This window comes from Pelmatolapia mariae, linkage group LG12 (assembly GCF_036321145.2).
Source record: "Pelmatolapia mariae isolate MD_Pm_ZW linkage group LG12, Pm_UMD_F_2, whole genome shotgun sequence".
Classification (NCBI taxonomy): Eukaryota; Metazoa; Chordata; class Actinopteri; order Cichliformes; family Cichlidae; genus Pelmatolapia; species Pelmatolapia mariae.
In genome coordinates this window covers 32,552,395-32,578,581 of record NC_086237.1, presented here as the reverse complement: position 1 = coordinate 32,578,581, position 26,187 = coordinate 32,552,395, and the positions used below count along the sequence as shown (strand labels likewise).

Sequence of the window (26,187 nt, the reverse complement as noted above, 5' to 3'; positions counted from 1 at the left end):
AATCAATTTCTTTGAATTGTTTGTATCTGTGCTTCAGATGGATTAGTGCTTTGTTGTCCTGTAGACTCATCTGCTGGCATCCTGTTATTTAACTATTCTTGGTCTGCTCCCATCTTACTTACTGACCTACATCAGTCAAAAATGCGTAGGAAGTTACTGTCTTCCCTCCCAAGACTTAGTTCTTTTATCCATCCCCAAAGCCTCTACTGAATTTGAGAGAGAAAAAAAAGAGTTTTCAAATATGCTGCTCCATCTGCTTGAAATCTGCTGCAAAACCAACTAAATCTTAGGAAGCTGAGCTCACTAAATATGACTAATCTGAGATGACTTGAAGGCTGTCACATCTGTCTAACTAGAACTGCCACATTGACCTACAGTGAAACACATTTTTCAGGTATTTCTATAATATTTTTAATCTCAATACTTCATTTCTTTAATGTATTATGCATGTGTTGTTCTGTGACTGTTGATTTCTATCTTGTGGAGGACGCTCTTCCTAAAAGGATTCTAGTTCTCAAGATCTCTGCATATCTCCTGGTTAAATAAAAAAATTGAATAAAAATTTGACATTTAAGTGATATTTCACTCTCTGATGTATACTCTATGTTAAAACATTCTTAAGATAGGACTTTTCTGAATCATTATGGCTTTTTTACTTCAGTAAAAACTTTGAAGAAGGGTCCATTGTGCTTGGTAAGTCCTCCCACAGTGACATTTGGTGGAACATGAAGGAAGAAATAACCAGCAAACCAGTTTTAAAAAGTGTGTGTGTGGGTGGCATACACATGCATACACACACATCTTCCACACATATCATGGCCTGAGTATTTTTGCTCTCCCCAAAGTGAGGCTCTCACAGCCTCAGTATACCAGGCACACAGTCACACACAGAGGAGCATGAAGGGCTTCCAGTTAAGCATTTTAACCACCTGGCTTCATACAAACATTCAAATCTACTTCTGCACCAAATCCCTGGCCTCTGAAAATCCTTCGGAGGAAAACCTAACTTGTTGCAAGGGGGAATTCAGATGGTCTATACCAATATGTGAACATATCAACTGTGTGCAACATGTTCAATTAAAAAGATAAATTGACAAAATGAAAAACCGGGAGGGCAGGAAAGAGAGGCTGGCCAGCTGGTAAAGTGAAGAACTCTCGTTCTGAGGCTTAGCTTCGGCACACAGCACACTGTGTCTGCAGCATGAGATATAAGACCACATCCTATTTGTGCCTGCTTTGACACAATAGTAGCACAGCACCTTTCCACAGCAGACATCACAAAGTGCTTTACAATAAAAGAATAAACAAGCAGAAGCCCCAGAAAGCCAGACAAGAATAAACCCTCCAGTGTCTCTAAATAATAAATAATTACACTAAACTTGGAAATCTTCAAAATACTTTTTCTCCTTTTATATACGCAGGTCCTTTTGTGCGTGCTTGTACACTTCCTCTACACTACCTCAGATATTTATAGCTAAACAGTGCCCCCTTATGAAGATTTCTTTCGTTCTGGCCATTCACGATTAATGAAAAGGCAGCAATTTGAACTTTTCACATTTTTTTTTATTGTTTTCATTTACAGTACTTGAGCCAACAAATGAAACAGATTTAAGAAAACGTGCATTTCCACTGGAATGAAAACAGTTAAGGCACAACTTAACAGGGGAAGTGTCTCACAACAGTTCCATCATCCACTCACATCTCAAGGTATCCAAAGTCAAGCGATCCCAACTCTGTGAGAGTTTTTACTCAATCTGGTAAACTACGAGAAATACTATACAAACAGTAAATCTATACTAAGTCTCGTGTCTCTATATGTACAAACTAAATGAGCATTACATCCGGAAAACTCCAAAACGTGTCTTCGTTGTTGGTGCATTGAGTGCTGCACTGAGGCTCAGACCCAAAACCATACGAGTTTCAGCAGGATCAATAATCCCGTCATCCCACAGCCTGTAAAAATAATAAAGTGCTCCACATTATTAGATGGCACATTACTCCTCACTCATGCGATACTTCTTGCGGTGCTTGTGCAGGACTATAATCAATTACTTTAATAGAGTGTCAAGGTTTTGTCTTCCTCTCTTTGGATGACTCCCTCCCTTATAGTCTAGGTTTAAAGATTTGCATTTTTTTTCTTTTCTGCAAGGTATCAGATTTGTATTCTTTTCAGAGTCGGACGTATATTTCATTAAAGAGCAAACAATATGGCTGTTAATATAATATAGTATGTGTATATTATAAGTGTATCATCAGATAAATGATTATAATAGACAAGCAAGTCCTGATATTTAAGAAACTAATACCAGCTCCTGCTTAAGTCGTAAATAAATGAAGAGATAAATCAGTTTTCAAAATTCTTACTCTTTTGCAGTTAGCTAATTTTTTTTATTCATTAACTGATGCTTCCACAGCAAGCAATTCTGATACAAGTGGTTTCAAGCATTAATGACACACATAAATTTGACAAGTGCTTTCAGGGTAGCTTGTGATTAATTAGTGTGTAATGGGGCCTTGATTTCCCCTTGGCCTTTCTCTTTCTTTATATTTTATACAATTAACTGCAAAAATAAGCACCGACATGCTCTGAAATGTCTGTTTAACCTTCATAACTATATTGGTTTTTAATGTCAGTGAGGCCGTTTCCAGTTAGATAAATATGTACAGTATACTATCCATCTCATTTTAAGATGCACATGTAATCACCACATGAGGATTTGTACTCTACGCTTTCAAACACACAATGAAAACAGCTCAGGGACTAAATGAAAAGAACAACACGGCTCTTATTATTTAAACAACAGGACATCTGATGCAAAAGAAAAACATCGCAGCATCACTGGTCCTGCATGAATAGTCTTGTGGTTTCTTAGTTCTTGGAAAATAAGGCTAATGTGAGATTACTGAAAGGAGTTTAAAAAATAAATTATAAACACATGCTGGTGGCCTGTTGATAGTTCATTTGTGGCCAGTGCTGCCATTCGAGAAACAACATTTTATCTTAGCAACAGTAGTTAAACCAATTTTGGAAATTCAAAGACTCAGTTATGTGTAGTCCTTCATTTTATTACACACATCCCTAAAACACAACATATTGGATGAGCAGATCTCACCTAGCACTGGAGTAATACGGACTGCCTTCCTCCTCAAACCGCCGCACGATTGGCTCCTTCATGGCAGCCTCTTGCTCTGCTGTGAACTGTGAATATATTGAGAAAATAGAATTAGGCGGTAAGGACCTGCGCCAGAGGCGTTTTAAAGGTTGTCTGAATTATTGAAGGTGTAGTGAAATGTAAAGCTGAAAGCACACAGCCATTTCATTTGCCATGAAGGTCAATTTCCCCAGCTTGAAAACACCAAGCCAATCTTTGTGAACATAATAAAACAGATCAAACACTGGATAAATAACGCAAAGCTAATCTTTACTGATATAAATGGGCCAAACTGCTGTAAATATCAGAAACAATTTTTTTAAAAGGGGGAAAAATACAAATTAAACAGCAACAAAAATATAAGAAATGGTATGAAGAAAAAAATGAATTCATTAGACTGTAATTCATTCCAAGCTCTCTATATTGGACTGCTTTAATTTTAACCAGGAAGACGTGTTTTCACACATAAACTCATCGCCCTAAGTTATCCTTTCTCACATGAAGCACATAATCGAAGATAAAATGCTTCGGATGCATTCTCTCTACTGGAAACACTTCATTTGAGGGGTACCTAGTGTAGAGCCTGCAGGAGGCACGACACATGACACCATACTTGCTGGGAATTCACTGCACAATTACCCCTGCTGCACTCACATGGCTGCAATCGGACACTGCAATTACACTAGGAAGATGACAAGGAAAAGACCATCCTGTGCTCTAAATGACTGAACCAGATATTTGAGTTCTCACATAAAGTTCAACTTATGTTGGTTAATCACAAAGTAAGTTCTTATTTTGGTGGAAGTGATGAGTGGTGCAGGCTCAGAATACTGTCATTTGTGTTTTCGTGGGGCAAACAACAAATACATTTCAACTGTAGTACTGACTGTACACCTAATACATGTTTAACATGTAAGCTGTATTATACTGTATAATTTAATAAGCTCGCGGTAGTTCAACCTGTGTTCCACTGTGAAGACAAGTAGAATAAAAGCAGAAAAAAATAAGAATATTTGATACCTGTTCAAAAATTGACCCATGATTAGTTTTTACAACCTTTTTGAGTTGAAACATTTTAAACATCATCAAAACGGCTGTCAGCAGGGCACTGATGTGAGGTGTCATTCTGAAGCTATTAATGCACTGGTTAATAGCCCCATAACAGCATACCTGACACCGTTTAATAACAGCCATTTGATGGCTACACTATTCAGGATAAGTCATCACAGTCACACTTAACACTGAAATTATTTCACTGTGCCATGTCAAACCATTATTGAAAGAAAAGTGTCTTTCATAATGTTTATGCTGTTGGCAGGAAACCCACTAAAGCCAATTCAAGCCTTTCCAGCGGAGCACAGATTTTAGTCTGCCGTGTCAAGCGATTAACATGAATCATTACCTCCTTTCCCTCACGTGCCCTCTGATCCTTAGTGATGGTAGCCAAGACAGTGGCAGCTTGCTCACCACCCATTACAGAGATTCGGGAATTTGGCCACATGTACAGGAAACGTGGGCTGTGAGACAAGAAACAGTGTCAATTTGAGTATGTTTCGAGACCCAGAATAGTCACCTAGATCACAACCAATAGGATAACAAAAGAAACCTTGAACATCAAAAATATGATTTGAGAGACTAGGAGGGCTTAACCTGGGAAAAGTACTTAGTAAGACTAAGGGAGGGTGAGTATCAGTTCCAACTTTCCAAAACGCTAAATCATTTATGCTTATTTCAATTTACATGAGGACGCTTATTACAGCTCAAATAACCTGATAGGAATTAAACATGAGTGTGCCCACAATAATATTATCATTCCACTGACTTCATACATGCTTAAAGCTATTTGAATGGTAATTTTAATACTGTTAAAGCCATTTTTTTCTATCCAGAGGGAGCTGTGCAAAATCTGATAAACTTCCTCAAGTGATTTCAAGACTTCCATCCATCAATCTATCTATACAAATACACTGCACTCTGTTGTAGAGTGCTCTTCACTAAGGACGCTACACATCAATAATTCAGCTTCTTATCACTCCTAGTCTTTGAAAAATATCTGACAAAAATTAAAAAGACAAAATAATGACAATTTTGATTAAAATTGATTTTTTTTTTAATTTTAAAATAGTTCTCAGCTTTGAAAGGGTTCCACTTAGAAAGTCTCTTTTACTGTTACAAAAGGTCACTACCACCTACACGCAAGACGCCCAAGGCTATCTGATGCACAAAATGAAAGGCAATTGCATTTTGTATATTTTGTACATTTTGTACACTTGAATTTCGCAGAGAAGCAGCTAATGTGTTTCGCAATAGTTCACAATAAATTAATTTACTTTAGCTGTTACCAGGGCTGCCTTTTTATTCCAACAAACCTCTCATCCCTACAGAGAATTTCTTCATACCTGTAGGCTCTGCCACACATGCCATAGTTTCCTGCACCATAGGAGCCGCCAATGATAACAGTAATCTTGGGTACACTGGCACAGGCAACCGCAGTAACCATCTTGGCTCCATCCTTGGCAATTCCTCCTGCTTCATACTCCCTACCCACCATGAAGCCTGAGATGAAGATGAAGACAAGAGATAGCCTAAGCCTGTGTTGTTATTTCAAGGAAGAAAGTCTGGCTGTGTTAATCTTAAATACTAAATAAGTCAAACTGGGAGATTAATGAAACAGATTTGTACATCATATAATAAGATTTGGTTATGATGTAAATTATAAAATTATCCGTATGATCACAGATCACATTGCAATTAAAGTAAATAATATTCAGAATTGTTTGCCGAGTAACAAACAACATCTAAACCCCACAACAGAACAAAATTACAGATGTAAATAAGCCCCAAAACGCTGAAGAATTCCCACCGACCTGTTATGTTTTGGAGGAAAACAAGTGGAATGTTTCGTTGGCAGCATAATTCAATGAAATGCGTCCCCTGAAAAGAATTTCAGATATTCATTACATCTCATACATTCTCAGACCTAAAGAACAACTGCCCAGAGTTCAAACATCTATTACCTTAAAATAGTACAAGATGGTAATGATTTACTTTTTGGGCCTCTCAAGAAATAAACAAGAGACCATAAACTTTAAATGAACTGCCAAAGGAAAGAGATGTGTAAATTTTTAAGAAAATATATTCAAAGCACACAAGTTTATCCGGTGAAGTGCTCGAGGTGAAATCTGGGTAATAACCCACTGAAAAGTTTGGATTACATCTGGAGTTTGTATTTTCACAAGAAGATGTAAACTGTCACAATGTTGCCTGAGGTGATGCTTTTGAATCTTGCATTACATCTGTTAATACAAAAAATAAATAAATAAATAAAACAAGCAACAGAGTTCATGGCCTCCCCTCAATCCATCCTGAAATAACAGAAACCAGTTACTTTGGGAGCGAGCTCACCTGCCACTACACTCACTTTGTATTTGGTGTATTCTAGTTTGAATACGAAGGAGGTGAATGGCCTTCAGTTATGTCAGAAAAAAATCACTGCATAACACAGAGCTGCCAGGAAATATTGAACAGACAAACACATACAAAAGACTGAACTATGTGGAGACAACTCATTTCCATATATTTGTATTGCTGAATTACTCAGGTGTTTTCTTTATTTTGGCAGTTTCCTCGACTGGCTCTCTTTCAGTGAAACACTTTGTTGTGTTTTGCAAAGTGCAAACAACAGTTGGAAACAATGTGAAATATGACTGTTTCTCTGTGAAATTATTCAATTTCAATTCAACTTTATTTATATAGCGCTAAATCAGAACAACATTTGCCTCAAGGCGCTTTATATTTTAATGTAAAGACCCTACGATAATAAAGAGAACAAACAGTCAGAAACCCTCCTTTGAGCAAGCAACGGTGGGAAGGAAAAACTGCCTTTTACAGGAAGAAACCTCCAGCAGAACCAGGCTCAGGGAGGGGCAGTCATATACTGCCACCAGCTGGGGGTAAGGGAAGGGAGACAGGACAAAAGACGAATGAAGTAATAGCTGATGATTAAATGCAACGCACTCTTTATGAGTATAAACACAAAGAGTGAAAACAGATGAGTGAAGAAGAAGAAACACTCAGTGCATTATGGGAAGCCCCCAGCAGCCTAGGCCAATGGCAGCATAACTAAGAGTGTGTTCACCTGATCTAGCCCTAACTATAAGAACAAAAGCCTAATCTTAAAAAAAGAGGCTGTCTCTGTCTTCCAAATCCCAAACTGGGACCTGGTTCCGTAGAAGAGGGGCCTGAAACCTCCTGTTCTACATTTAAATACTCTCGGAAACACAAGTAAGCCTGCAGTCTGAGAGCAAAGTGTTCTATTGAGATAATATGGTAGCATGAGGTAGTATGAGATAAGATTATCTATAACATTGCTCCTGAATGTGTGAACAACAGAAATCTAATCGCGTCTCTGATACCTCTGCCTTTTATCAACACAGAAAAAACTGGGAAAAAGCTTTTAACAGTTTAACAGTTAGCATAATGGAAGCCTGGGCATGTCTTTAGCGATGACAGCGTGTCTCAGAAATGCAGGTACTGTATTGATTTTTCTTGAATATGCTCCCCGAGCATGTCTGTTCCACATCTTTGTCTGAGGCACTGTATCAGACCCTTTTGAAAGTAATTATAGTGACGAGATAGCCAATGCTTATAATGTCATGTTGAGACCTCGCAAAAAATAAAAAATAAAAATGAATGAAAGAAATCTTCGTTCAGGTCAAGCTTGTAATCCAATTCAAAACGTGCTTAGAAAAACTTATTAGTCTATAATCACAAATTCAGCCCCTCATCTTCCCTAAGCCTGTATAAAGTTTAGCTCTGTGCACAGCAAATTGGCTTGAGAATTAAGTGAATTATACTGAATGAAAATTATTACTGTTCTCCGTGCATGGTTTCTAAATGCTATCATATTTATCAGACTACTCGTGAAAGGATGGAAAGATGCATTTTAAGGCTTCTTGCATAGGAGAAACACTGCAACTCTACTGTGAATGAGAAGTGCAAATAACCTACAAACAGAAAAATGTTGGTGTTCATAAGCAGCAAATATCTGTGGAGCACGCTATCTGTACTATTTCCGCACAGTGTTTAAAGTCCTTGACATTTTGAGAGGCACATAAACAGTACAAAACTCAGTCTCCTGGAAATTCAGCTTTTAACTTTGTATAGGTTTTATTTATTTATTTATTGTATTGTTTTGTTTTTGCAGATAAAAGACAGTTTTTACAGTTTGATTTATCTGTAGCTATAAAGTGCCTTTACCTTTTTTGCAGACTCTGAGAACAAGACTCCATTGTTCCCAATGATTCCAACGGGATAACCAAATATCCTTGAAAATCCTTAAAAGGTACAAATTCACATGAATGAACTCAAACAATGGTTAGGTTTTAAATTTAGAGAAGAAAAAAAAATCATCCATGTCTTGGAAATTGAAATCAATACTAGTTCACATACCTGTAACAAGCGTGTCTCCATAGAATGCCTTGAATTCGTCAAATCTACTGCCATCTACAATTCTGGCAATGACCTGCAATCCAATCAGTAAACAAAAGTTATAAAAAATGTGATGCAATATCAAATAACACAGATAGTGACAACTTTTCAACAATTTCTACTTATTTAAGTGATTTTCACTCTGCTAAAAGCAATGCTACACTTGAAAAACTCCTGTAAAGAGGCTGCACTCAGTTGATCTTACAACCTTAAATGGACTGCCAATACTGTTCTACAATACAAACACTTTGGCATCTCTAGAGTAAGCAGTAATTCTTGCTCGCGGGTCTACATCAAGAATCAAAGGGCACAAGCTTTAAACCAATAGAGAATATCTGGCAAGCACTGCCACACAGCAGAAAAGCAAAGTGACTGATGCCAGCCACCTTATTATTGATTCAGCTGCTGATAGGAGAACATGACAACTCAACATTGTTTAAATTGCATTCTGAACCTCTGACAGCCAGATTTATAAATAAACCAATCAAAATTGGTTTATTTATAAATCTTAAAGCAGTCATAGCACTTCCACATTGTGTAAATCAGTCTTCTGGCTGTACTAAACAATGAGATAAATGAATGATTTTACTATATTTGACTCAAATTAAAGAAATAATATCACAGCAAAGAAAAGTCTTATTATTTATCTCACCATTTTAAACTAATTACTAAGGGGTTCAACACAGTAGCCTAAAAAATATCCAAATAAGATTCTGAAATGTTCAGAAATGGTAAAGAAATCTTCCAAGCAGTCCTGTGAAAAGCTAAGTACACCCTCATTGCTTCATAGGAATTCCATAGGAACAGGATAAGTAGCAGCCAGGTGTTGCTAACCAGATTTGATTTACTGATCATCAGCAAGTGTGACCTATAAAAGCAGAAGCTTTGAGAGTTTGTTGTGATTTGGAGCTGTATAAATAAAACTGAACAGAAATTTTCTACTCTGGAATATTCAGGTGTACAATGCCACAATCTTCCCAGGAAATCGAACCAAAGTTCAGGCCGGGCAATACTCTAGCTTCTAGCAGATGCACCTATGGTAAAGATTTCCAAATCTACATCGCATCTTTCTTGAGTTATTGTAGTCACAAATGTGGGTGTCCACACTGCCCACCTGCCCGCTCACGCAGGAGGGTGACAACAATACCCCATCAGCCTTTTATTTCTGTGGCGTAAAAAAACCAAGAACTTCATCTCAGATTTTACAGGGTCCAGTTAGTATGTTAAATGTTAACATTCACGACAGTACAATTAGAAATACAAGGGACTTGTTTGTTAGTGCAGCCTGAAGAAAGCCTTTCGTCTCTGAAAAGAACATGGCAGCACAGCTTAGGTTTACAAAGTTGCTTCTGAACAAACTACAAGACTTCTGGAACAATATCCTTTGGACAAAATCAAAGCGGAGATATTTGGTCATAATTCGCAACACCATGTAAGGTGAAAACCAAACACAGCAGATCTGCACAGACACCTCAAACCAACTATCAAGCATGGTGGAAGAGAGATGATTTGTGCTTGTTTTGCAGCACTTTACAGTCTCTGAGTCAAGCATGAACCCCTCTGTATACCAGCATATTCTAAAGCCAAATGAGGCCATCTGTCTGACAGCTAAAGCATGGGCACAACTGAGTTGCGTAACGGGACGACGATCTCAAGGACAGCAGAAAATCTACAACAGACTGGCTGAAAAAGAAAAGAATCAAGGTGCTGCAATGGCCCAATAAAAGCCCAGACCTCAAACTGATTGAAATGCTGTGCAGGTACGTTAGGAGAGCTCTGCAGAAATCAATGAACTGAAGCAATGTTAGAATAGTGGGACAACAATCCACCACAATGATGTGAAACACTGATAAAGTCATACAGAACATTATTACTCCAAGTTATTGCTGGTTCTACAAGCTAGTGAATAACAGGGTGTAGTCCATATTTCACAGAGCTACACATACTCCTGTGAAGCAGTCACTTAATATAGAAGCAAATTTTTTAAGTGCAACTTGAAACCATCGTTCTGGAAACTGGGCAATTACCTCTCTGACATCAAAGTTACGTTTCAAGTTATCTCCGACTATGCCGTAGAGTTCATCTGCAGGATAGAGAGGACTCTCAGGAGGTTCTATAGTAACCTAAAAAAAAAGCAAACAAAACAAACAGACTTGGTGTCAGTGAAGCTACAGAGAGAACAGTTTGATTTAAATTGTCGACTGTAAACAACAGACTGACCTCGATATTTTTTCTGTAGTTAAGGCTTCGCACTGTCTTTCTCGCTAAATGAAGAGCGTGGTTATCATCTAAAGCATAGTGGTCCGTCACTCCAGATTTTCTGCAAAGTAAGAAAAAACAAAGGCAGTCATCGAAAATATCACCTCATAAATCATTAATTAGATAATTACTGTGGGGAAAAAAACCTACAGTACTTTCTATGTAGTACATTAGTGTAGGTAGAAAGTTTCCTGACCATTACATGTTTTCCATGAAAGGGTCTCATGGATTAATAATTGGATTGAGTTCATTTTTATATGAAACAAAGACAAAGCCCAAACTGTATTTTGTTAATTGGTTGAAAATAAGAAAGAAAGAAACTGAAACACTTTAATTACCCAAGTCAAATCAAATCCTTTGCTATGACACTCACAACAGAGCAATGATCTTTGAGATGTTTATATAACTTGACTGGATTCCAATTGTGCCTAACTTAATTAAATAGAAATAATCAGGAAAGGCACACAGGGGTTTATATGATGTCCCACAGCAGACTGTAGATGAAAAAACCAAGTCATGATGTCGAGAGAACTATTGGTAGGTGTGCTAGATTGGATTGTCTCAAGACACAGATCTGGGGAAAGAGACAATAATATCCAAGAGAACAATAACCTCCATCATTCTTAATCCTGGAACAGTCTTCCTAAATTTGGCTGCTCAACCGAATTGAGTCATCTGGGAAGAAGGACCTCGGTTAAACAAGCAACTAAAATCACACAAGACTAACCTGAAGCATACTGCCAAGAAAACAATGGTGTTGCTTGGGGAAAAACTCTGTCAGGGTCCAGACCTGAACCCAGAAAAGCATCTCGAGATGTCTAAAAAAAACCTGGTGAAGCTTCTACCAAACAACTACCAAGAATAATGAGACAAGCGTTTAAAATGATGGTGTTCCAAGTTTGTGGGATCTTTCCCAACATGACAATAAGGGAAAATAACAATAAGTGTCTGAATATTTATGTAAATGGGATATCTGGATATTTTAGTCTTTTTCTTTTGTGTAACAACACTTTGTCATTGTGAAGTACTGCCTCCTGATTGACACAGAAACAAGCTTTAAGGATCTGTATAACATTATGATTTCAGTAACAGAACAACCTACTCTTCTATCAACCCAGCTTGTAATTAGCATCACTTGAATACCCAAACTGGACGTATAACACAAGGGCACAGAGGAGATTAAATCGTCATTTTCAGGGATACGAACATCAAGTCCTGATGTATATATTTTGCGAAAACTATTTAGCTATCTCCCTGGTATTTAAAAGTCAAGATGAAAGCTAACATGGAATCGCTATCCCACATATCCCATAAAAATGATCTGTTCATACTTGCAGTGTAGATCAGCACCACCAAGATCTTCTGCAGAAACTTCTTCCCCAGTGGCAGCTTTGACCTATTAAGGAATTATATTACCAGGAAATATGCATTTCATCTCTTGTATTCAGTACAAGTTCAAATATATAGCTTGCTATATGAACAAACATTTAGCTCTATAAAATGAAACGCAATATTTGTCTGTTTATCAGTTACTCTAAATAATGACAGAAATGATAAAAAATTAGCAAACCAGTGGAGGTCCTCCAAGAAAAATGGTTCCTTGCTTCCGTACGATGATGCTCTCGTCTGCCATTGCTGGCACATACGCTCCTCCAGCAGTGCAGGAGCCCATCACGACAGCAATCTTGAAGAGAGAAGAAAAATAGTTAGGTCTCATATCAGACATGTACAATATTAAAACATATCCTTCAGGCATTTTCAAAGATATCTTCATTACTCTGCTTTGAATAATTTGCATATGGTTACGGTTTTTTCCTCTTTAAAATTTTAATTAACCTTGTGTGCAGTTATAATGCCACCTATGACTACTCCATTAGCAAAAAAAAAAAAAAAAAATCAGGTTATAGTCTCACTTGAAAAGTTAAAATACTAGAAACAAAATGGCCATTAGATCACTGAACAACAACTTTTAAGCTATGAGTACTGCAGACTTTATGATGCCTATTGGACCAGGAATGGTATTCAATTTAGATGTGGGAACTACAACTCTTATTTCAGGTGGTCTCATAGAAAAGTTCCATTTTCAAGAGAAACACTCTTCCAGAAATAAATTCTGAACATATATTATTCTGCCAAGTGAAGGAAAAATTCCAAAAGAACATTACATTGGCCAAAACATTTTATAGCTCTGAAAAACTTTCGTCTTCCTGCAGATGAATTTGAAAACAGCTTTCTAACTAACACACAGTGAAGGTCGGTTTGGTGAGCAATATATCCCGCTTTTTATCATCCTTGAATCAATAGAGATGTGACTGCAAGACAGGTGCAAAACCGTGCACAGTGCAAAACTGCTGCAGTTCTCTTCATCATCATATATAAGATGAATTTGAGTAGCCTGCAGGTGCAACCTTCAAGCGTGGAATTCATTTGAATATACCACCTCTGCTCTTTGATATTTTTCTTGTTTCAACAAGGATGTAAACACATGTATGGCTGATAAAAGAGAGAGCTACCAGAACTGCAAAAGATACAGATACCGAGCAGTATAATGTGATATAACCCTGGTGACAAAGGCTCTTCTGTGTTCTTAAATAAATATTAAATTCAATTTAATGTAGTTTATCATGTGACTGCTGTCAATTTCTGTTCGTGGAAGCTTTTCCCACAATGTTCCAACATGCCATGAACGCCCCTGCTGCCATAATTAATTTCTTTTGTGTATCTGTCGCTCAGTATTTTTATTGCCTTTGCCTTGCAGCAAAATGGCCTTTGCCCCAAGACAGCATGGTGAAAAAAATTAAACAATTAAAAAAAAACTTAAAAGAGGACTGTGACTTTCATATATATTAATTTATATTGCCTTCTACACGTATAGAATGACAGAATAACAAAAATCATTATTTAAAAGGTAAACAAATATACAGTGGAAGCCCAATAATGGGCTTTAGTAAAGACGTAATCGGGGGAGGCAAGCAAATTATAAAGCCACTGCATTAGGGTTTTATCGTGCTGCTTTTGTGCCCATTAAATGAGTTAATACAATGCATCACCTGTGCTATTCCCTCTGAAGACAACCTAGCCTGGTTGTAGAAAATGCGCCCGAAATGATCTCTGTCTGGAAAGACTTCAGCCTGCCTGGGTAGGTTAGCACCGCCAGAATCCACTGAAGGAGATAAAAACATTAGCATATTCAAAGAACTCACTTAATATAAACATCTCGACTATAGCTAGATTACAGAGACAGACTTCCCTGCTATCCTCAGGCAAGGCATTCTGGGATGTCTCTGGTGTAAATATTGACCAAACAAGAATAAAAAACAAAAAACAAATATTAGGATTTCTCCCATAAGGTCCTTAAGAAACTGTTATAGGGTTTTAAGCCCAATACTGATACTAATATGTGGTGATTTAAAAATCTGATATACTGGCCAATATTTTTTTTTTCAGATGTGTGAAACAAACAGATTTCCCCAGCAGTTATTTATGCGTGTTTACTAAGATATAATGAAAATGTAGTTTGGTTTACTGTTACAACAAGTCATTGATTACTCATTTACATTCTGCCAACAGCACAGGTAAGCTTGTTTTGTTGTGTTTGTGGTGTACCAAATAAGTGTACAACTGGGAAATTGCAGAGTGTCCTCTGGTGGACAAACTATGCAACACCATCACTCATAACACAGTTAAAGTGTTTCATCCATCTCTCTCTTACTTTTGAAATGTTTATTTTTTTAGCCATTATATCATATAACATATATCAGTCAGGCTCTAACCCAACAGTACAACTGTATTTTAAAGTTAAATTCTAACAGGGATAGTAGAAAATTATTATTACTATTATTATTTGTTTATTACTAATAATGTTAACGATATTATTATTCTTTGATTTTGCAGATAATCGTTTATTGGTGTTTTACAAACCCTTACAAATATGGAGATACTCACCCAAGTAAATGCATGGCAGATGGTTCTGCTGGGCTATTTCTTGTGCACGAAGGTGTTTCTTCACTGTAATTGGGTAGTATGTTCCCCCTTTGACAGTAGCATCATTTGCAACAATAATACATTCCACCCTATGAACATTTAGAAAAGAATGAATAAATAAATATTAGATTATGCACCTGGGGTACTCAATTGAGATTCTAGTGGAAAACCTACACTGTAATTACTTTGGATCTGATCCTGTGGTTAAAAATACAAATTTTCATCCGTGACAAATTATTAAACGGAACCATTTTTACATATGATCATCAGAACGAAACACTTTCACTATTTTTAAAGGCATTACATTCAAATCTGGTGAATATCAGAAACATTTATAGCACTTGCCCTGAAACCCGCCCAATTCCAGTAATTATACCGCCTGCTGGGACTTCCTCTTTTCCATACAACTCATATCCTCCAAATTGGGAAAATTCCAAAAATGGAGACCTGCAATAACATGAAATAAAAGCGGGGAAAAGAAGACAAATTCATATCCATGCATCCATGTTTCATTTGAAATAGCACATTTTAGCTTAGAGAAATGTTATCCTCTTTTGCTTCTTCTCATTGTACAGAGAACTGTACTGTAGACACCATCAGACATTTAAAAGTAGTGATACCACAGTTTGTGTAAGGACAAATTCTAGGACAAAAGCTAGGGGCGGTGAAACAGCCATGACTTTTAAATCTGTGACAAAGATAGAAGTAGGCAGTAATACCCTGGATCCAGCAGTCTGTCTATGCGCTCTCGAGGCAACAGTTTCCCACGGGAAGTATGAAGTCTTCTTGCTTTTTCTCCTCCTCCTGAATTAATTAAAAAGTAATAAATTAATAATAACAAAATTACAAACTTAACAATTTGAGAATATTTTGCAATTACTACTACTACTCCTGCAAGTAGCATTGATGACAGTGCTGATGGTTTAAAAAAAATAAAAATAAAAAATTACCAAGAATCGCTAATCCCTGGTGGGACAGGCTTTTATTCATTTCTTTGTGACTTTTGTAGTTACTGAAGTTTTTCTGTGTGCCAGTAGGGTTGTTAAATAAGCGAACATGTACCTCGGTCGGGGTCACAACTTTCTGTGTTTTACTGAAAATCATTTCTATTGTCACTTTGAGCACATTTATTCCTTTTGTTGGGTCAATTAGTTGCAATGTTTTGTCATTTTTTTTAGTCATCATTTATCGAAAAACAAAAATTTGAAACCTTATTACACCTACACTTTTTACAGAACATGCTCTAAATAGCAATACTTTTATAACTAAATTTCACCAAAAAGAGAAAAAGAATTAAAAACAAATAAACAGAAGAGGAAAAACAAATGTTTTATAAACAATAACAACCTTACACAAGTTTTATATTTCTTACTTTTATTATATATTTAAACAGCATAGTAGACTACACAATCATAACAACTTATACATTTTTTAATATGTCTTGTCTACTGCTTTTAAACACACCTTTTCTCCTGAGTTCTGACTACGCCTCTCTAATAATAGCAACCTCTCATTACAGAGTTTGGAAGCAGATTATTTTGTGTTTTTTACATTATGTTAAGATCAAGTAAACAGCTAACTATGTGTTAAACGGCATGCAGTTTAACAAATATTCCCATATAAAGACTGTTTACACGTTTACTTGTTAGAGCAGGTCCCTTAAGGCTTAATCATCTACAAGTGGAACCTGATTACTTTACTAGATCACAAAGGTGTAAGCAATGATGTTTGGGCAACAATTTCATCACCCAGATTGCCTGAACTCAGGCACTAATTTGCACTGCTGAAATGAAAACACAAAGTGATGAATTTATCTCTGGGGTTGTGCGTAACCTGCTGTGTGCGAACACGTACCCAATTTAATCTTTTCTGTCCGGCTTTTCAGCTCATCAACAAGAACTTTCATTCGGTCATAATTCTCCTGAAAAACAAAAAGAGAGAAATTCATTTGTTAGAGTTTCCGCTTAATCCAATTTCTGTAAGAGATATGCACTAAAATAAGAAAATGTAAATGATGATGCTGATGTAAACGCTCTCCTTAAAGATAGAGTCAGTCATTTTTTGAGTTTATTTAATAGAAAAAGAATTGTACTCATAAATATACATTGATTAGTTTTTAGTTATGTGTTCCAACAAATTGATAATTTTATTAAAAAACACAGGTCAGCAGTTTGTGGAAGCTCCCATGTTGCTCCGCCAAACTGAATACAATGGACAAGATGAGCATCACCATTCTGGCCAAATAACCTTTTATATGTGTGGCCAGAGACGGACCACATACGTAGTACGCCAAAGGCAGAGGAGAAGAGAACACACAGGCAGTACAATGGAGGCAAATTATGCAGATTCAAGATGTGATATGATTTAAGGATCATACCTATGGTTTATAAACAGAGAGTAGACCTCGTTCACCAAAGAAGCGAAAACGTGAAGGAGCAAGCGGCATGTGGTTAGAAACTCATCCTCATCCTGCTCACCTCAAGCCTCATTTCCTGAACTGAAGTCAGGGCTCTAACACATGAAAACATGCTTAAATATGCTTAGTTATTCCCGATATTGTCACAGTTACTTATTGTCATCAGATTGGACAAGCGATCCTCCGATCTCTGGACAGCTGTCTATAAACCAGCAAACAACAGCAACAGCTGGTTATAAGCTAATATTGTGTCTGTTAATATTATGCTTGATTGTCCTAAAAATCACACTTTGCCTCTGACAAATAGTTTGATTGGATTCTCACCTGGTGAGAGTTTATTTGCTAAGAGTCTGAGTCCAGCGATGTTAGAGGCACTTGATAAAACAGCAGAAAACAGCAGCAAAGACAGCAGTGCTTATAATTGAAAAGTTCAGGATACCCTCAACAACTCACCTCCAGAAGTGAGCTTCACTGATTCATCGATTTGTATTGGACTCCTTTCACAAGGTTTTGCAGCCTCCTCCAGTAAATAAACGTGGACATATACTGACAACCTACACACACTACAGATTAATGGCAGCCAGAGTTGTTTGTCCTACAGTGGTCAACATAGCTAGTACTATGCACTTGAATTGGTTAATGTAAGAAAAAAAATTCAGTTGACTGCAATCGGCAATCTACTGATACCTAGTGACATGGTGAGATTTTTACACAGTTTACCTTCAAGGGCAGTTGATCATCTTGTATTTTGAAACTTGTAATTCACATATAAATTGTGAACGACAAAAACACGCTGTCACAAAAAACAGATTAACTGTTGAATTAAAACACCACTCAACCCCAACAGTAACCTGCTATGAACACCAGTCTGATTCATACAAGACCTCTGTACCTTTAACTGGCCTCCAGTAACTAACCCTTAATGGCTTAAGTGGGAAAGCACTACAATCCTTGTGTGCATATGAGAGACAGAGCCTCTCTGCAAGAAAATTGGTCTGTCTGTATTGCCATCCAGTGATTTTTTTGATGTTGTATTTAAACAGCTGATGATTGCGCCACTGAGGATGAATTGACTGTTTTGTGCCATTGGTATAATCACAAAATTATAGCTTCAAACTAGCAACTTTAAGCAATAAAACATCAAGCCTCACTAATCAGTTGTTCTAAGAAGTGTATTGTTGTTGCAATGACATGCAAAGCTGTTATTTGTGTCTTTTACTTTCAGAGGTTGCACCTTCACAGTTAGACTGGTAGACTTTTTTGCACGCTGTTTAGATCCACAACTCACTTAATTCTTCAGCGCTGATATTGCTGATACATTCTTAGCTTTTAAGGAGTCTGACCTCTAGAGTGAACTTCAACATAGGGGACAGACTAAACAAACACTTTCCTTCGTGTGTGGGAACCTTATTAGTTCCTGTTGCCTGTCAGGTGTAAAACACCTCACCTGGATGCATCTGAACTCTCCGAACTGTTACCTTACTGTTTGACTAGCAGACGTTAGCAACAGGCTAACCTACCTGATATTCAGAAGTCTGTTTATCAGGCTGTGAGCCGAGTCGAGCGACTTGATCTGCGTGGTACGCTCTTGTGCAAGCCAACGGCAGACTCCTGCAACGAAGCAACCACGGTCTGAATGACTGCAGGATCATTTTAAATGTTCTCGACTAACTAAACGGGATCAAATTTAGCAACTGCTAGCCTGCTAGGTAACCTAGCGGTAATCTTCTTTTGTGGTTCTTGGCAGGGGAAGTAGAGCTCCATATCGCCACCTTCTGATTAAAGAAACGGTTTACATGTGCTGATTTGTGAAAATGCGCCACATTTTTTATGAATATTGCTTGTTTTTTGTTACTTCTAAATCCTACAATTATGTCATATGGTTGAAATATTTAAATCAAGCTCCCTATAGCAACCTTTTCTACAGCTTCACACAAATAGTGTAAAGAGTGGTCTTAAATGCAGCATTTTCTATCACTTTAGTTTTTAAACTTACTTATATATAGCTCTGATGTGCAATTCTTTTGTCAAACTGTACTGTTTACATCCTCCAAAATCACATATTTATATATAATATAGATAGTCTTATACATATCTACATATATTTATACATACACACACATTAGTATATATGTTATTTGAATTGTATGCACCAGTAAAGGTACAGCTATAATTAAACAAAATATAAGTAAAGAATCTTGCATCTTTTTAAAAGCCTAAACACTTTTTTTACTATAAGATCCCCGTTCAGGTTCTTCTTGTTATGAAAACAGTACTGCTGTAACTGAAGTAAGCACTGTTTCATATTTGTTGCATCAAATTTAGAGTGGCAGCTAAAAACTTTTGTGGCATGTTCAGTCACCTTTAGGTGTAGCTTTTAAATTCTTTCTCTAGCCTTGTGATGGGAACAAAAAAACACCCATCTAAACATTTTCTCAACTATCTATTGTCCATAGAGGCCTAAGTTGGTAAATTTTTCCTCAATGTTGTAAATCGGCTTCTGAATAAATTTTTGCAGATCCATTTTCAGATGGAAATTAAAAAAAAAAAAATTATGCATCGGCTCCAAGGGCTAGAACTGCAAACCTCTGTTGGTATTTCTTCTCTGAAAGCATGAGACCAAGCAGAGCATCGCATGTCAAAGCTGCCATCATGTGGATTTTAAAAGCACTACAGCTGAGCTGAACTTATATGAGTGTGTGTGCTTGCCTTACTCTTCTTGTACATTATTTACACAGTTACACTCTGGGGATCTGTCTCCCTTGTGAAAACAAAAAATCCAATTTTAAAATGAAGACTCAATTCAGTTCTATTTATATATCACCAAATCACAACAACTGGTCCCTCAAGGTGCTTAAGTTGAAAACTGGAAGTTTTCAGTTTGGCTGAGTGTTAGGATGATCATTAGAGTAATAATGTAGTCGTTTCAATTGGGTAAATTGTCTAGAAAATGTATTCAGTCAGTGTAATTTTACAAAAAGTGTTTGTATATTAGAGAACTGTGCCTTTCACACAATTATGCAGGTTAAAATATACAATTATTTGAGAAAAGTCAGAAAGTAACTGATCTGTTGGTATTAAATGTGCATTTGTTTAAATGTGAACTGGACTCATATGTGCATGAATAATGGCTTATTCAGAATGCACATCTTTAATTTCTCAAAAAGGTGTGCACTGAACATTTCACAAACTGTGGCCACAAATTGGTCTTTTACAACATGCTAAAGTAACACTGAAACCAATGCAGGGAAAAGGCCTTGCCTTGTTTAGAAATGGGAACTAAAGTTGGTTTTAAGTGGGAATGGGAGTTAGCCTAAAAGCTTCAAAAAGCATCCCTTCTGACCTGAGTGCTTTATTCGAGGTAGAGTAAAGTACGGGCTGAAGAGCATTCAAACCAAGAGCTTTTAGTTCATTTGGTTTTAAGAGGCCTTTCTCCTCCAACGCTCCCACCTATTCTATCAGTATGCATGGAAATGTCCATGACCTCCACTCAAATGACTGCTCCTGTTTTCTTAGGGAATATACAATCCTCCACTCTCCGTGTGAACTTAAACCCTCTCACTCATCCAGCTCTCTCTACTTTTCCGTGACCCTTGAACTCTTCACAGCAGCAGCCGTGAAGTGACAGAATAGATGTAGAGGCATGAAAAGCCTCTTTTAAAGTAAAGCAAAAAAGAAAAAGAAAAAGCTAAAACATTTTGATAGCTGAGAGGTTTAGAAAAATGACTGAATTGCAAATGAAAAGGAAAAAAAATAGAAAGCATGAAACTGATAAATTCTTTAATAGTGATTTTTTTTTTATTATATTTGTTTTATACTCTAAGTTTTGGGTGGTAAATCTGCTATCAGATTGAAATGTTGATCTGAAGGAAACATTGTGGAATAATCAGATGTACTGCAGTTTATCCCTTCATGGATCCAGGGATACTCCAGTTTTTGAGCTATTTATTTCAAAATCACAATGATTAACCTCCTGCCGGCTGCATATCGCACAAATCCAAAGATTGGGCACTGAAAGATTTCAATACAAAAGCAAATTGGTTTTAGATAAAAGCTACAGGTGTTTTTACTTTTTCACAGTCTAATAAGAAAAGCGCAGATAATAACATTAGGTGAGCTGGTTCCATTTAGGTGAGCTGGGGTCAGGGTTCTGCTCATGCTGACTCACTGAAATTGCTTACTGGTATATTTGAATAAAAGCCACCATTATCCTTGTTTTGCCTGAACTTTGAATGCCCTGACCAGTTCCTTTTTTTCCGAGTGATTAGACTTCTATGGCCGTTCAAGCAGCAGCTGAAATGAATTATTCTGGAGTTATACTTCAAGTCATGAACCAACTCATGATACAGATGTAAATTCTCCCACCTTATCAACTAACAGGAAGGTCGCTCAAGCACGCTCCGGCATCATTTCTGAGGTAGTTATAAATCAGATATTTGAATAATTTGAACTTTGATATTTTTTTTGGTGTGATTTTGATTACAGCCCTAAAAGATGCAGATACAATATGATCCTCAGTTATATCAGGGTTATCTTCCATCCATCCATTTTCTTCTGCTCATCCAATTCAGGGTCACAGGGGGGTTGGGTCCTATCCCAACTGTTATCAGGGAGGAGGTGGGTTACACCCTTGATGGACCGTCAGTCTGTCACAGGCCTAACACCTGAAAACAGACAACTCATTTCATAGCGTACATTCACACATTCAGCTGATGTAAAGTCAGTAATGAATCAAACATGGATGTCTTTGGACTGCGGAAGGAAGCCAGACTACCTAGAAAGAAAACACACAGGCACCAGGAGAACATGAAAACACACACAGAAGGACCTGTGCTTTCCCAGGGAACCCATTACTCTTGTGCTGTGAGGCAGCAGTGCTAACCTCTACACTGTGCTGCCCTCGGCTCATTCAGCTAAATGTTTTTCCTCCAAAACTTGATTGGTTTATGTAGATCTATACACACCAAAATCTACCTTTTCCATCCTCTGACTCAGGTCCACTTCCTGTGCTGAAGTGTCTCACATACACGCATACACATGCATAGTCAGTACATGATGACTGATTCCTCCCCTGTCTTTATACAAGTTGAGCTGAAATCTTTCATCCTTCCCTTTTTGGGAAGAGATAATGACGCTCGTTTCATAGCTCAAAGAAGTCATTAATGTGTGACACAGCCTTGAATGTAGGATATCAAAGCCCTGCAGAGTGTGCCCACCCCTCTCGCCCACTAACGGGCACAACCTTGTTAAGATGGCAGAGATATGAATTAATCATCAGTCCACCCTGTAACAGGGCAGGAAATTGTTAGCAGCATCAGCTGTTGTGAGAAATGCTGCTTTTGAATCGCTCAAAAGTATAAAGCTTCTTACAAATCTTTCATCTCATTACAGAATCACTCTCAAATTTACTTCCCCAGATAAGTTAATGGACATGCTGACTCCTATGTAGTCTCATCCAATCTTTTTCATAGATGTGACGGTACAGGCAAGGCAGAAAATGGAATAAGATGAAAATTAGTAAGTCAGACATGACAATCAAAGATTTGGCCAAATGCATGGCCATAAAAGACAATACTATAACAGTGATATAATCCCAGTAAGCCTAAACTTTGGCATTTCTATACCCTTTGTGCACTTGGTGTCCTCTGAGAAATAAAACGACTAAAGACACAAATGCAGTGTCTTTTGGAAACAGTAGAGTTTGCACGCACATTGCTGCTGACTGCGTAACACACCCACCAAACCTACCTCTGATCATCTGGCTTGCACACTGGACTTTGAAGGACTTCTGCTAAAGTTTGCACCCTGTTTTCAGATTTAACATGATCCAGATGATGAGGTTTGATAAGAAATGAAAATAAAAGCTAAAGTTAACCATAAGAGCTTTTATGCCTGAATAAATTGTTGAACATGAATGAATAAACCATAGAGTAATTCTTAAAGCTGACATTGTAGTTGATTTAGTATGGTTTAAGTTTATTTAATGTTATTTATTCTCATATCTGTCTGCATATAGGTTTATACCTTGTTTATATCTTGAGCTAATGTCAGTTATCTATTTGATATCTATCTATAGTTTCATTTCTGTGTCCTTTGTTTTTACAGAGAAGAACTCTGGATTTGTCTGGTAATAGATTGATCCCGACTGAGATATAATTTCTCCCATAATTTTTCATTTTCAGGAAACTGTTGCTACAGTTGGTTGTACTGTCACTAAACTAAGGACTTGCCTGTTACACTCAGAAGAAATTTTAAATTTTGTTAAATTTTAAGTTTCATTTTATTTATCACTGTGGGATTAATTTACAAAATAAATGTTCAGTAACTTTGTTTCTGACAAAGTATATGCAAAATTTATTAGCATCAACATACTTTCAGTTTAAAAACTCCAACTTTAGCATGCAAAGCTAAAATGCTAATCCTGCTAAACATCATTATCTGATGCTAGCTTAAAGAATCCCTTTTCCTAAGTAGATTGCAGAGCTTTTGCACAGTGTTTCTAGTGAACTGTGTCCTGAAGGACACCCTCACAGTCTTTGTTTGGAACTGCAGTAAATATTCACTCAGCTACTATAATCCTCTAGATTTTCGAGAGTGTGCTGCCAGTGCTGTAAAACAGTGAGTTGATTAAAGCAATTCTGACAGTGCAAAGTCAGCAGAGTATCGCAATGATTCTGTTAAGTGGTACTCTGCGAACATTATGCCTACAGACTATGACACACATGGGCAAATGTGGTGCAAGGGCTGGAAACAGAATCGAGGTGAATGACTACAGTGAGTCTGCACAGCTTGTTAACTCGGTTGCAGTGATATCACTGATATCACTTTAAAGACGTGTGATAAATTAAATGTTAACATATAATTTAGACAGAATTTACTTTCATGTTAGTAAAATTTAGACTAAAACCTGTAACCACAGTTTTGTTATCCAGTGTGTGGCCCTTCGCTTGATCAAAGTCAGCCCCGTCCTTTAGCCTACCCCCGGATTATTAGAATCCTAACGGTTTTTGGAAGGGGAATAAATGTAAATCTGTGGTCGCAAACATACCTATTTTAAATATCGAAATGTGCAGTTTTGTTACAAAGTATATCTTGCTTTATGAGCCATATCTAGCAACAGTGTGATTCACCACGTGGACACTAACACCATGTTGCTATTGTGTGGCCTGTTTGTTTAATCCAACTTCTGTGTCTGTCAGGAAAGTGGGCAATTTGCATGCTGCAAGTGCTCTTAATATAAAATGTTGAAGTAGGGTGGCTCATTCCCACATTGCATCCCCACCTTTCCTCCTTCTCTCCCACTTTTGGCTGTGTGAAGTACTGGTTGGAGAGCTGTAACAGGAGTATCATTCACTGTAATGGTGGAGCGTCCTCCTCCACAGCCCTCACTTAGATCACTTAATCCACTTTAGCAGTCCAGTGCTGTGCTCTGTGTGAACACAGCACGTTCACAATGGGAGGTTAGAGTGAGACGCTGACCTGTCAGTTTGCACTAAAATGCCACACTAAAACACTCGAAACCCTTGTTTCTCACAGCTCATTTAATATGGATGTAGAGAAGGCCTGCTACACACTCCAGTCAAAATCAGGATCTTTTCTGGTAAAATACATTTTTTGGGCACACAGTATACTTTAAAATGAACATAGATGATCGTGTCCTATGAGTACTTTAAAATCAGTGAATATGTGGGATTTCTAAGCAACAGTGGACACACTGGATACTTTATTTGACCAGTTTATTCAATTAAATTCTATCAGTTTGGTGCAAAAAGGATTCTGAAGCAGGTTTTAAAATGTAAAGATGGGAATATATGGAAGGTTGTTTCAGTAGATTTAATGTTAAATCAGTTAAACAAAAGACAATCTGCAAACTGCAGCTTAGATTTTCAGTTTAAAATGAGACACAAGTGATTGACCTGCATGTCATAAAAACAATCCCATGTAATCTACTCAACAAAACTGACAATTTGAGTGCACGTTCTTTGGGTATATCCCACATCACGTCAGTTAACCTTTCTCAGTGCATTACACAACTAATTCTTTTAAAAAATATATCTACGGTGTACCTTCCCTGTTGCCCAGTAACAGCTGGGATAGGCTCCAACCACAACCCTGAATTGGATAAATGGAAGGAAATGGATTGGACAAAAATTAAGTCTACATTGGACATTTGCAATTTTAAATTAATTTTAAATTAATGACTCTCCTCCAGTCTCAGTCCATCCATTAGAACAATTTAGAGAACCAAAAGTAATACACAGGATGTTCACTCATCTGGAATTCCCTGACTGTTTACTGTTCACCAGAAAAAACAGTACAGTAGCGCAGACCAGTATTTCTTGATTGACGTTCCAGGTTAGGGTTAGTAATTTAACTCGAATAGTTATCCCAGCATTGCATATGTATAGACAAGCGGTGGCTGGGTTTCACATTTGCACTGAATAGTTACAGTTAGGGGTGAGGAATACTAATGCCCATTAGTATTAACAAGTATAACTAATTAAACATTTTCTTATTGTAGGTTGCTTTATCTATAAAAATATTTTTAGACTGAGTGCAATAAAAAAGTGCAAGGTGCTACCAACACAGGTATTGTAGGGAAAATCTACTTATTGTTATATTTCACATAGTCCCTAATACGTTAAATATAGCAGCTCCATAGTGCAGTGGTTTAGACATTCACCTAACAAGTGAAAGATCCCTTGCTTGATTGGCAGAAGAAACTCAAATCTCTCAAATCTTTGTCAGTAATACTTTTGCTGCAATATGTAGCAATAAATCTTACACTTTCTCTGATGCTTTTCCAGTGCAACTACAATGTGGTTTTTTGGGGGAATTTAATTGCAATTAACTTATCTGGTAATAAAATAGAACCTAAACAATACA

General features: G+C 37.2%; 1 protein-coding gene across 1 annotated transcript; it reads right to left on the bottom strand.

Moving 5' to 3' along the window:
- Positions 1–1,553: 1,553 nt before the first annotated feature.
- Positions 1,554–19,031, bottom strand: mccc2 (methylcrotonyl-CoA carboxylase subunit 2). The gene is made up of 17 exons (XM_063490429.1): positions 18,822–19,031; positions 16,740–16,806; positions 15,605–15,689; positions 15,231–15,332; positions 14,847–14,974; positions 13,952–14,064; positions 12,472–12,585; positions 12,233–12,297; positions 10,863–10,962; positions 10,670–10,765; positions 8,604–8,676; positions 8,412–8,488; positions 6,020–6,086; positions 5,552–5,708; positions 4,555–4,669; positions 3,114–3,199; positions 1,554–1,953 (listed from the first exon to the last, which is right to left on the bottom strand). Exons 1-17 carry the CDS (start codon positions 18,951–18,953, stop codon positions 1,836–1,838), a joined length of 1,695 nt encoding a protein of 564 aa, XP_063346499.1. The 5' UTR covers positions 18,954–19,031; the 3' UTR covers positions 1,554–1,835.
- Between the last annotated feature and the right edge of the window lie 7,156 nt (positions 19,032–26,187).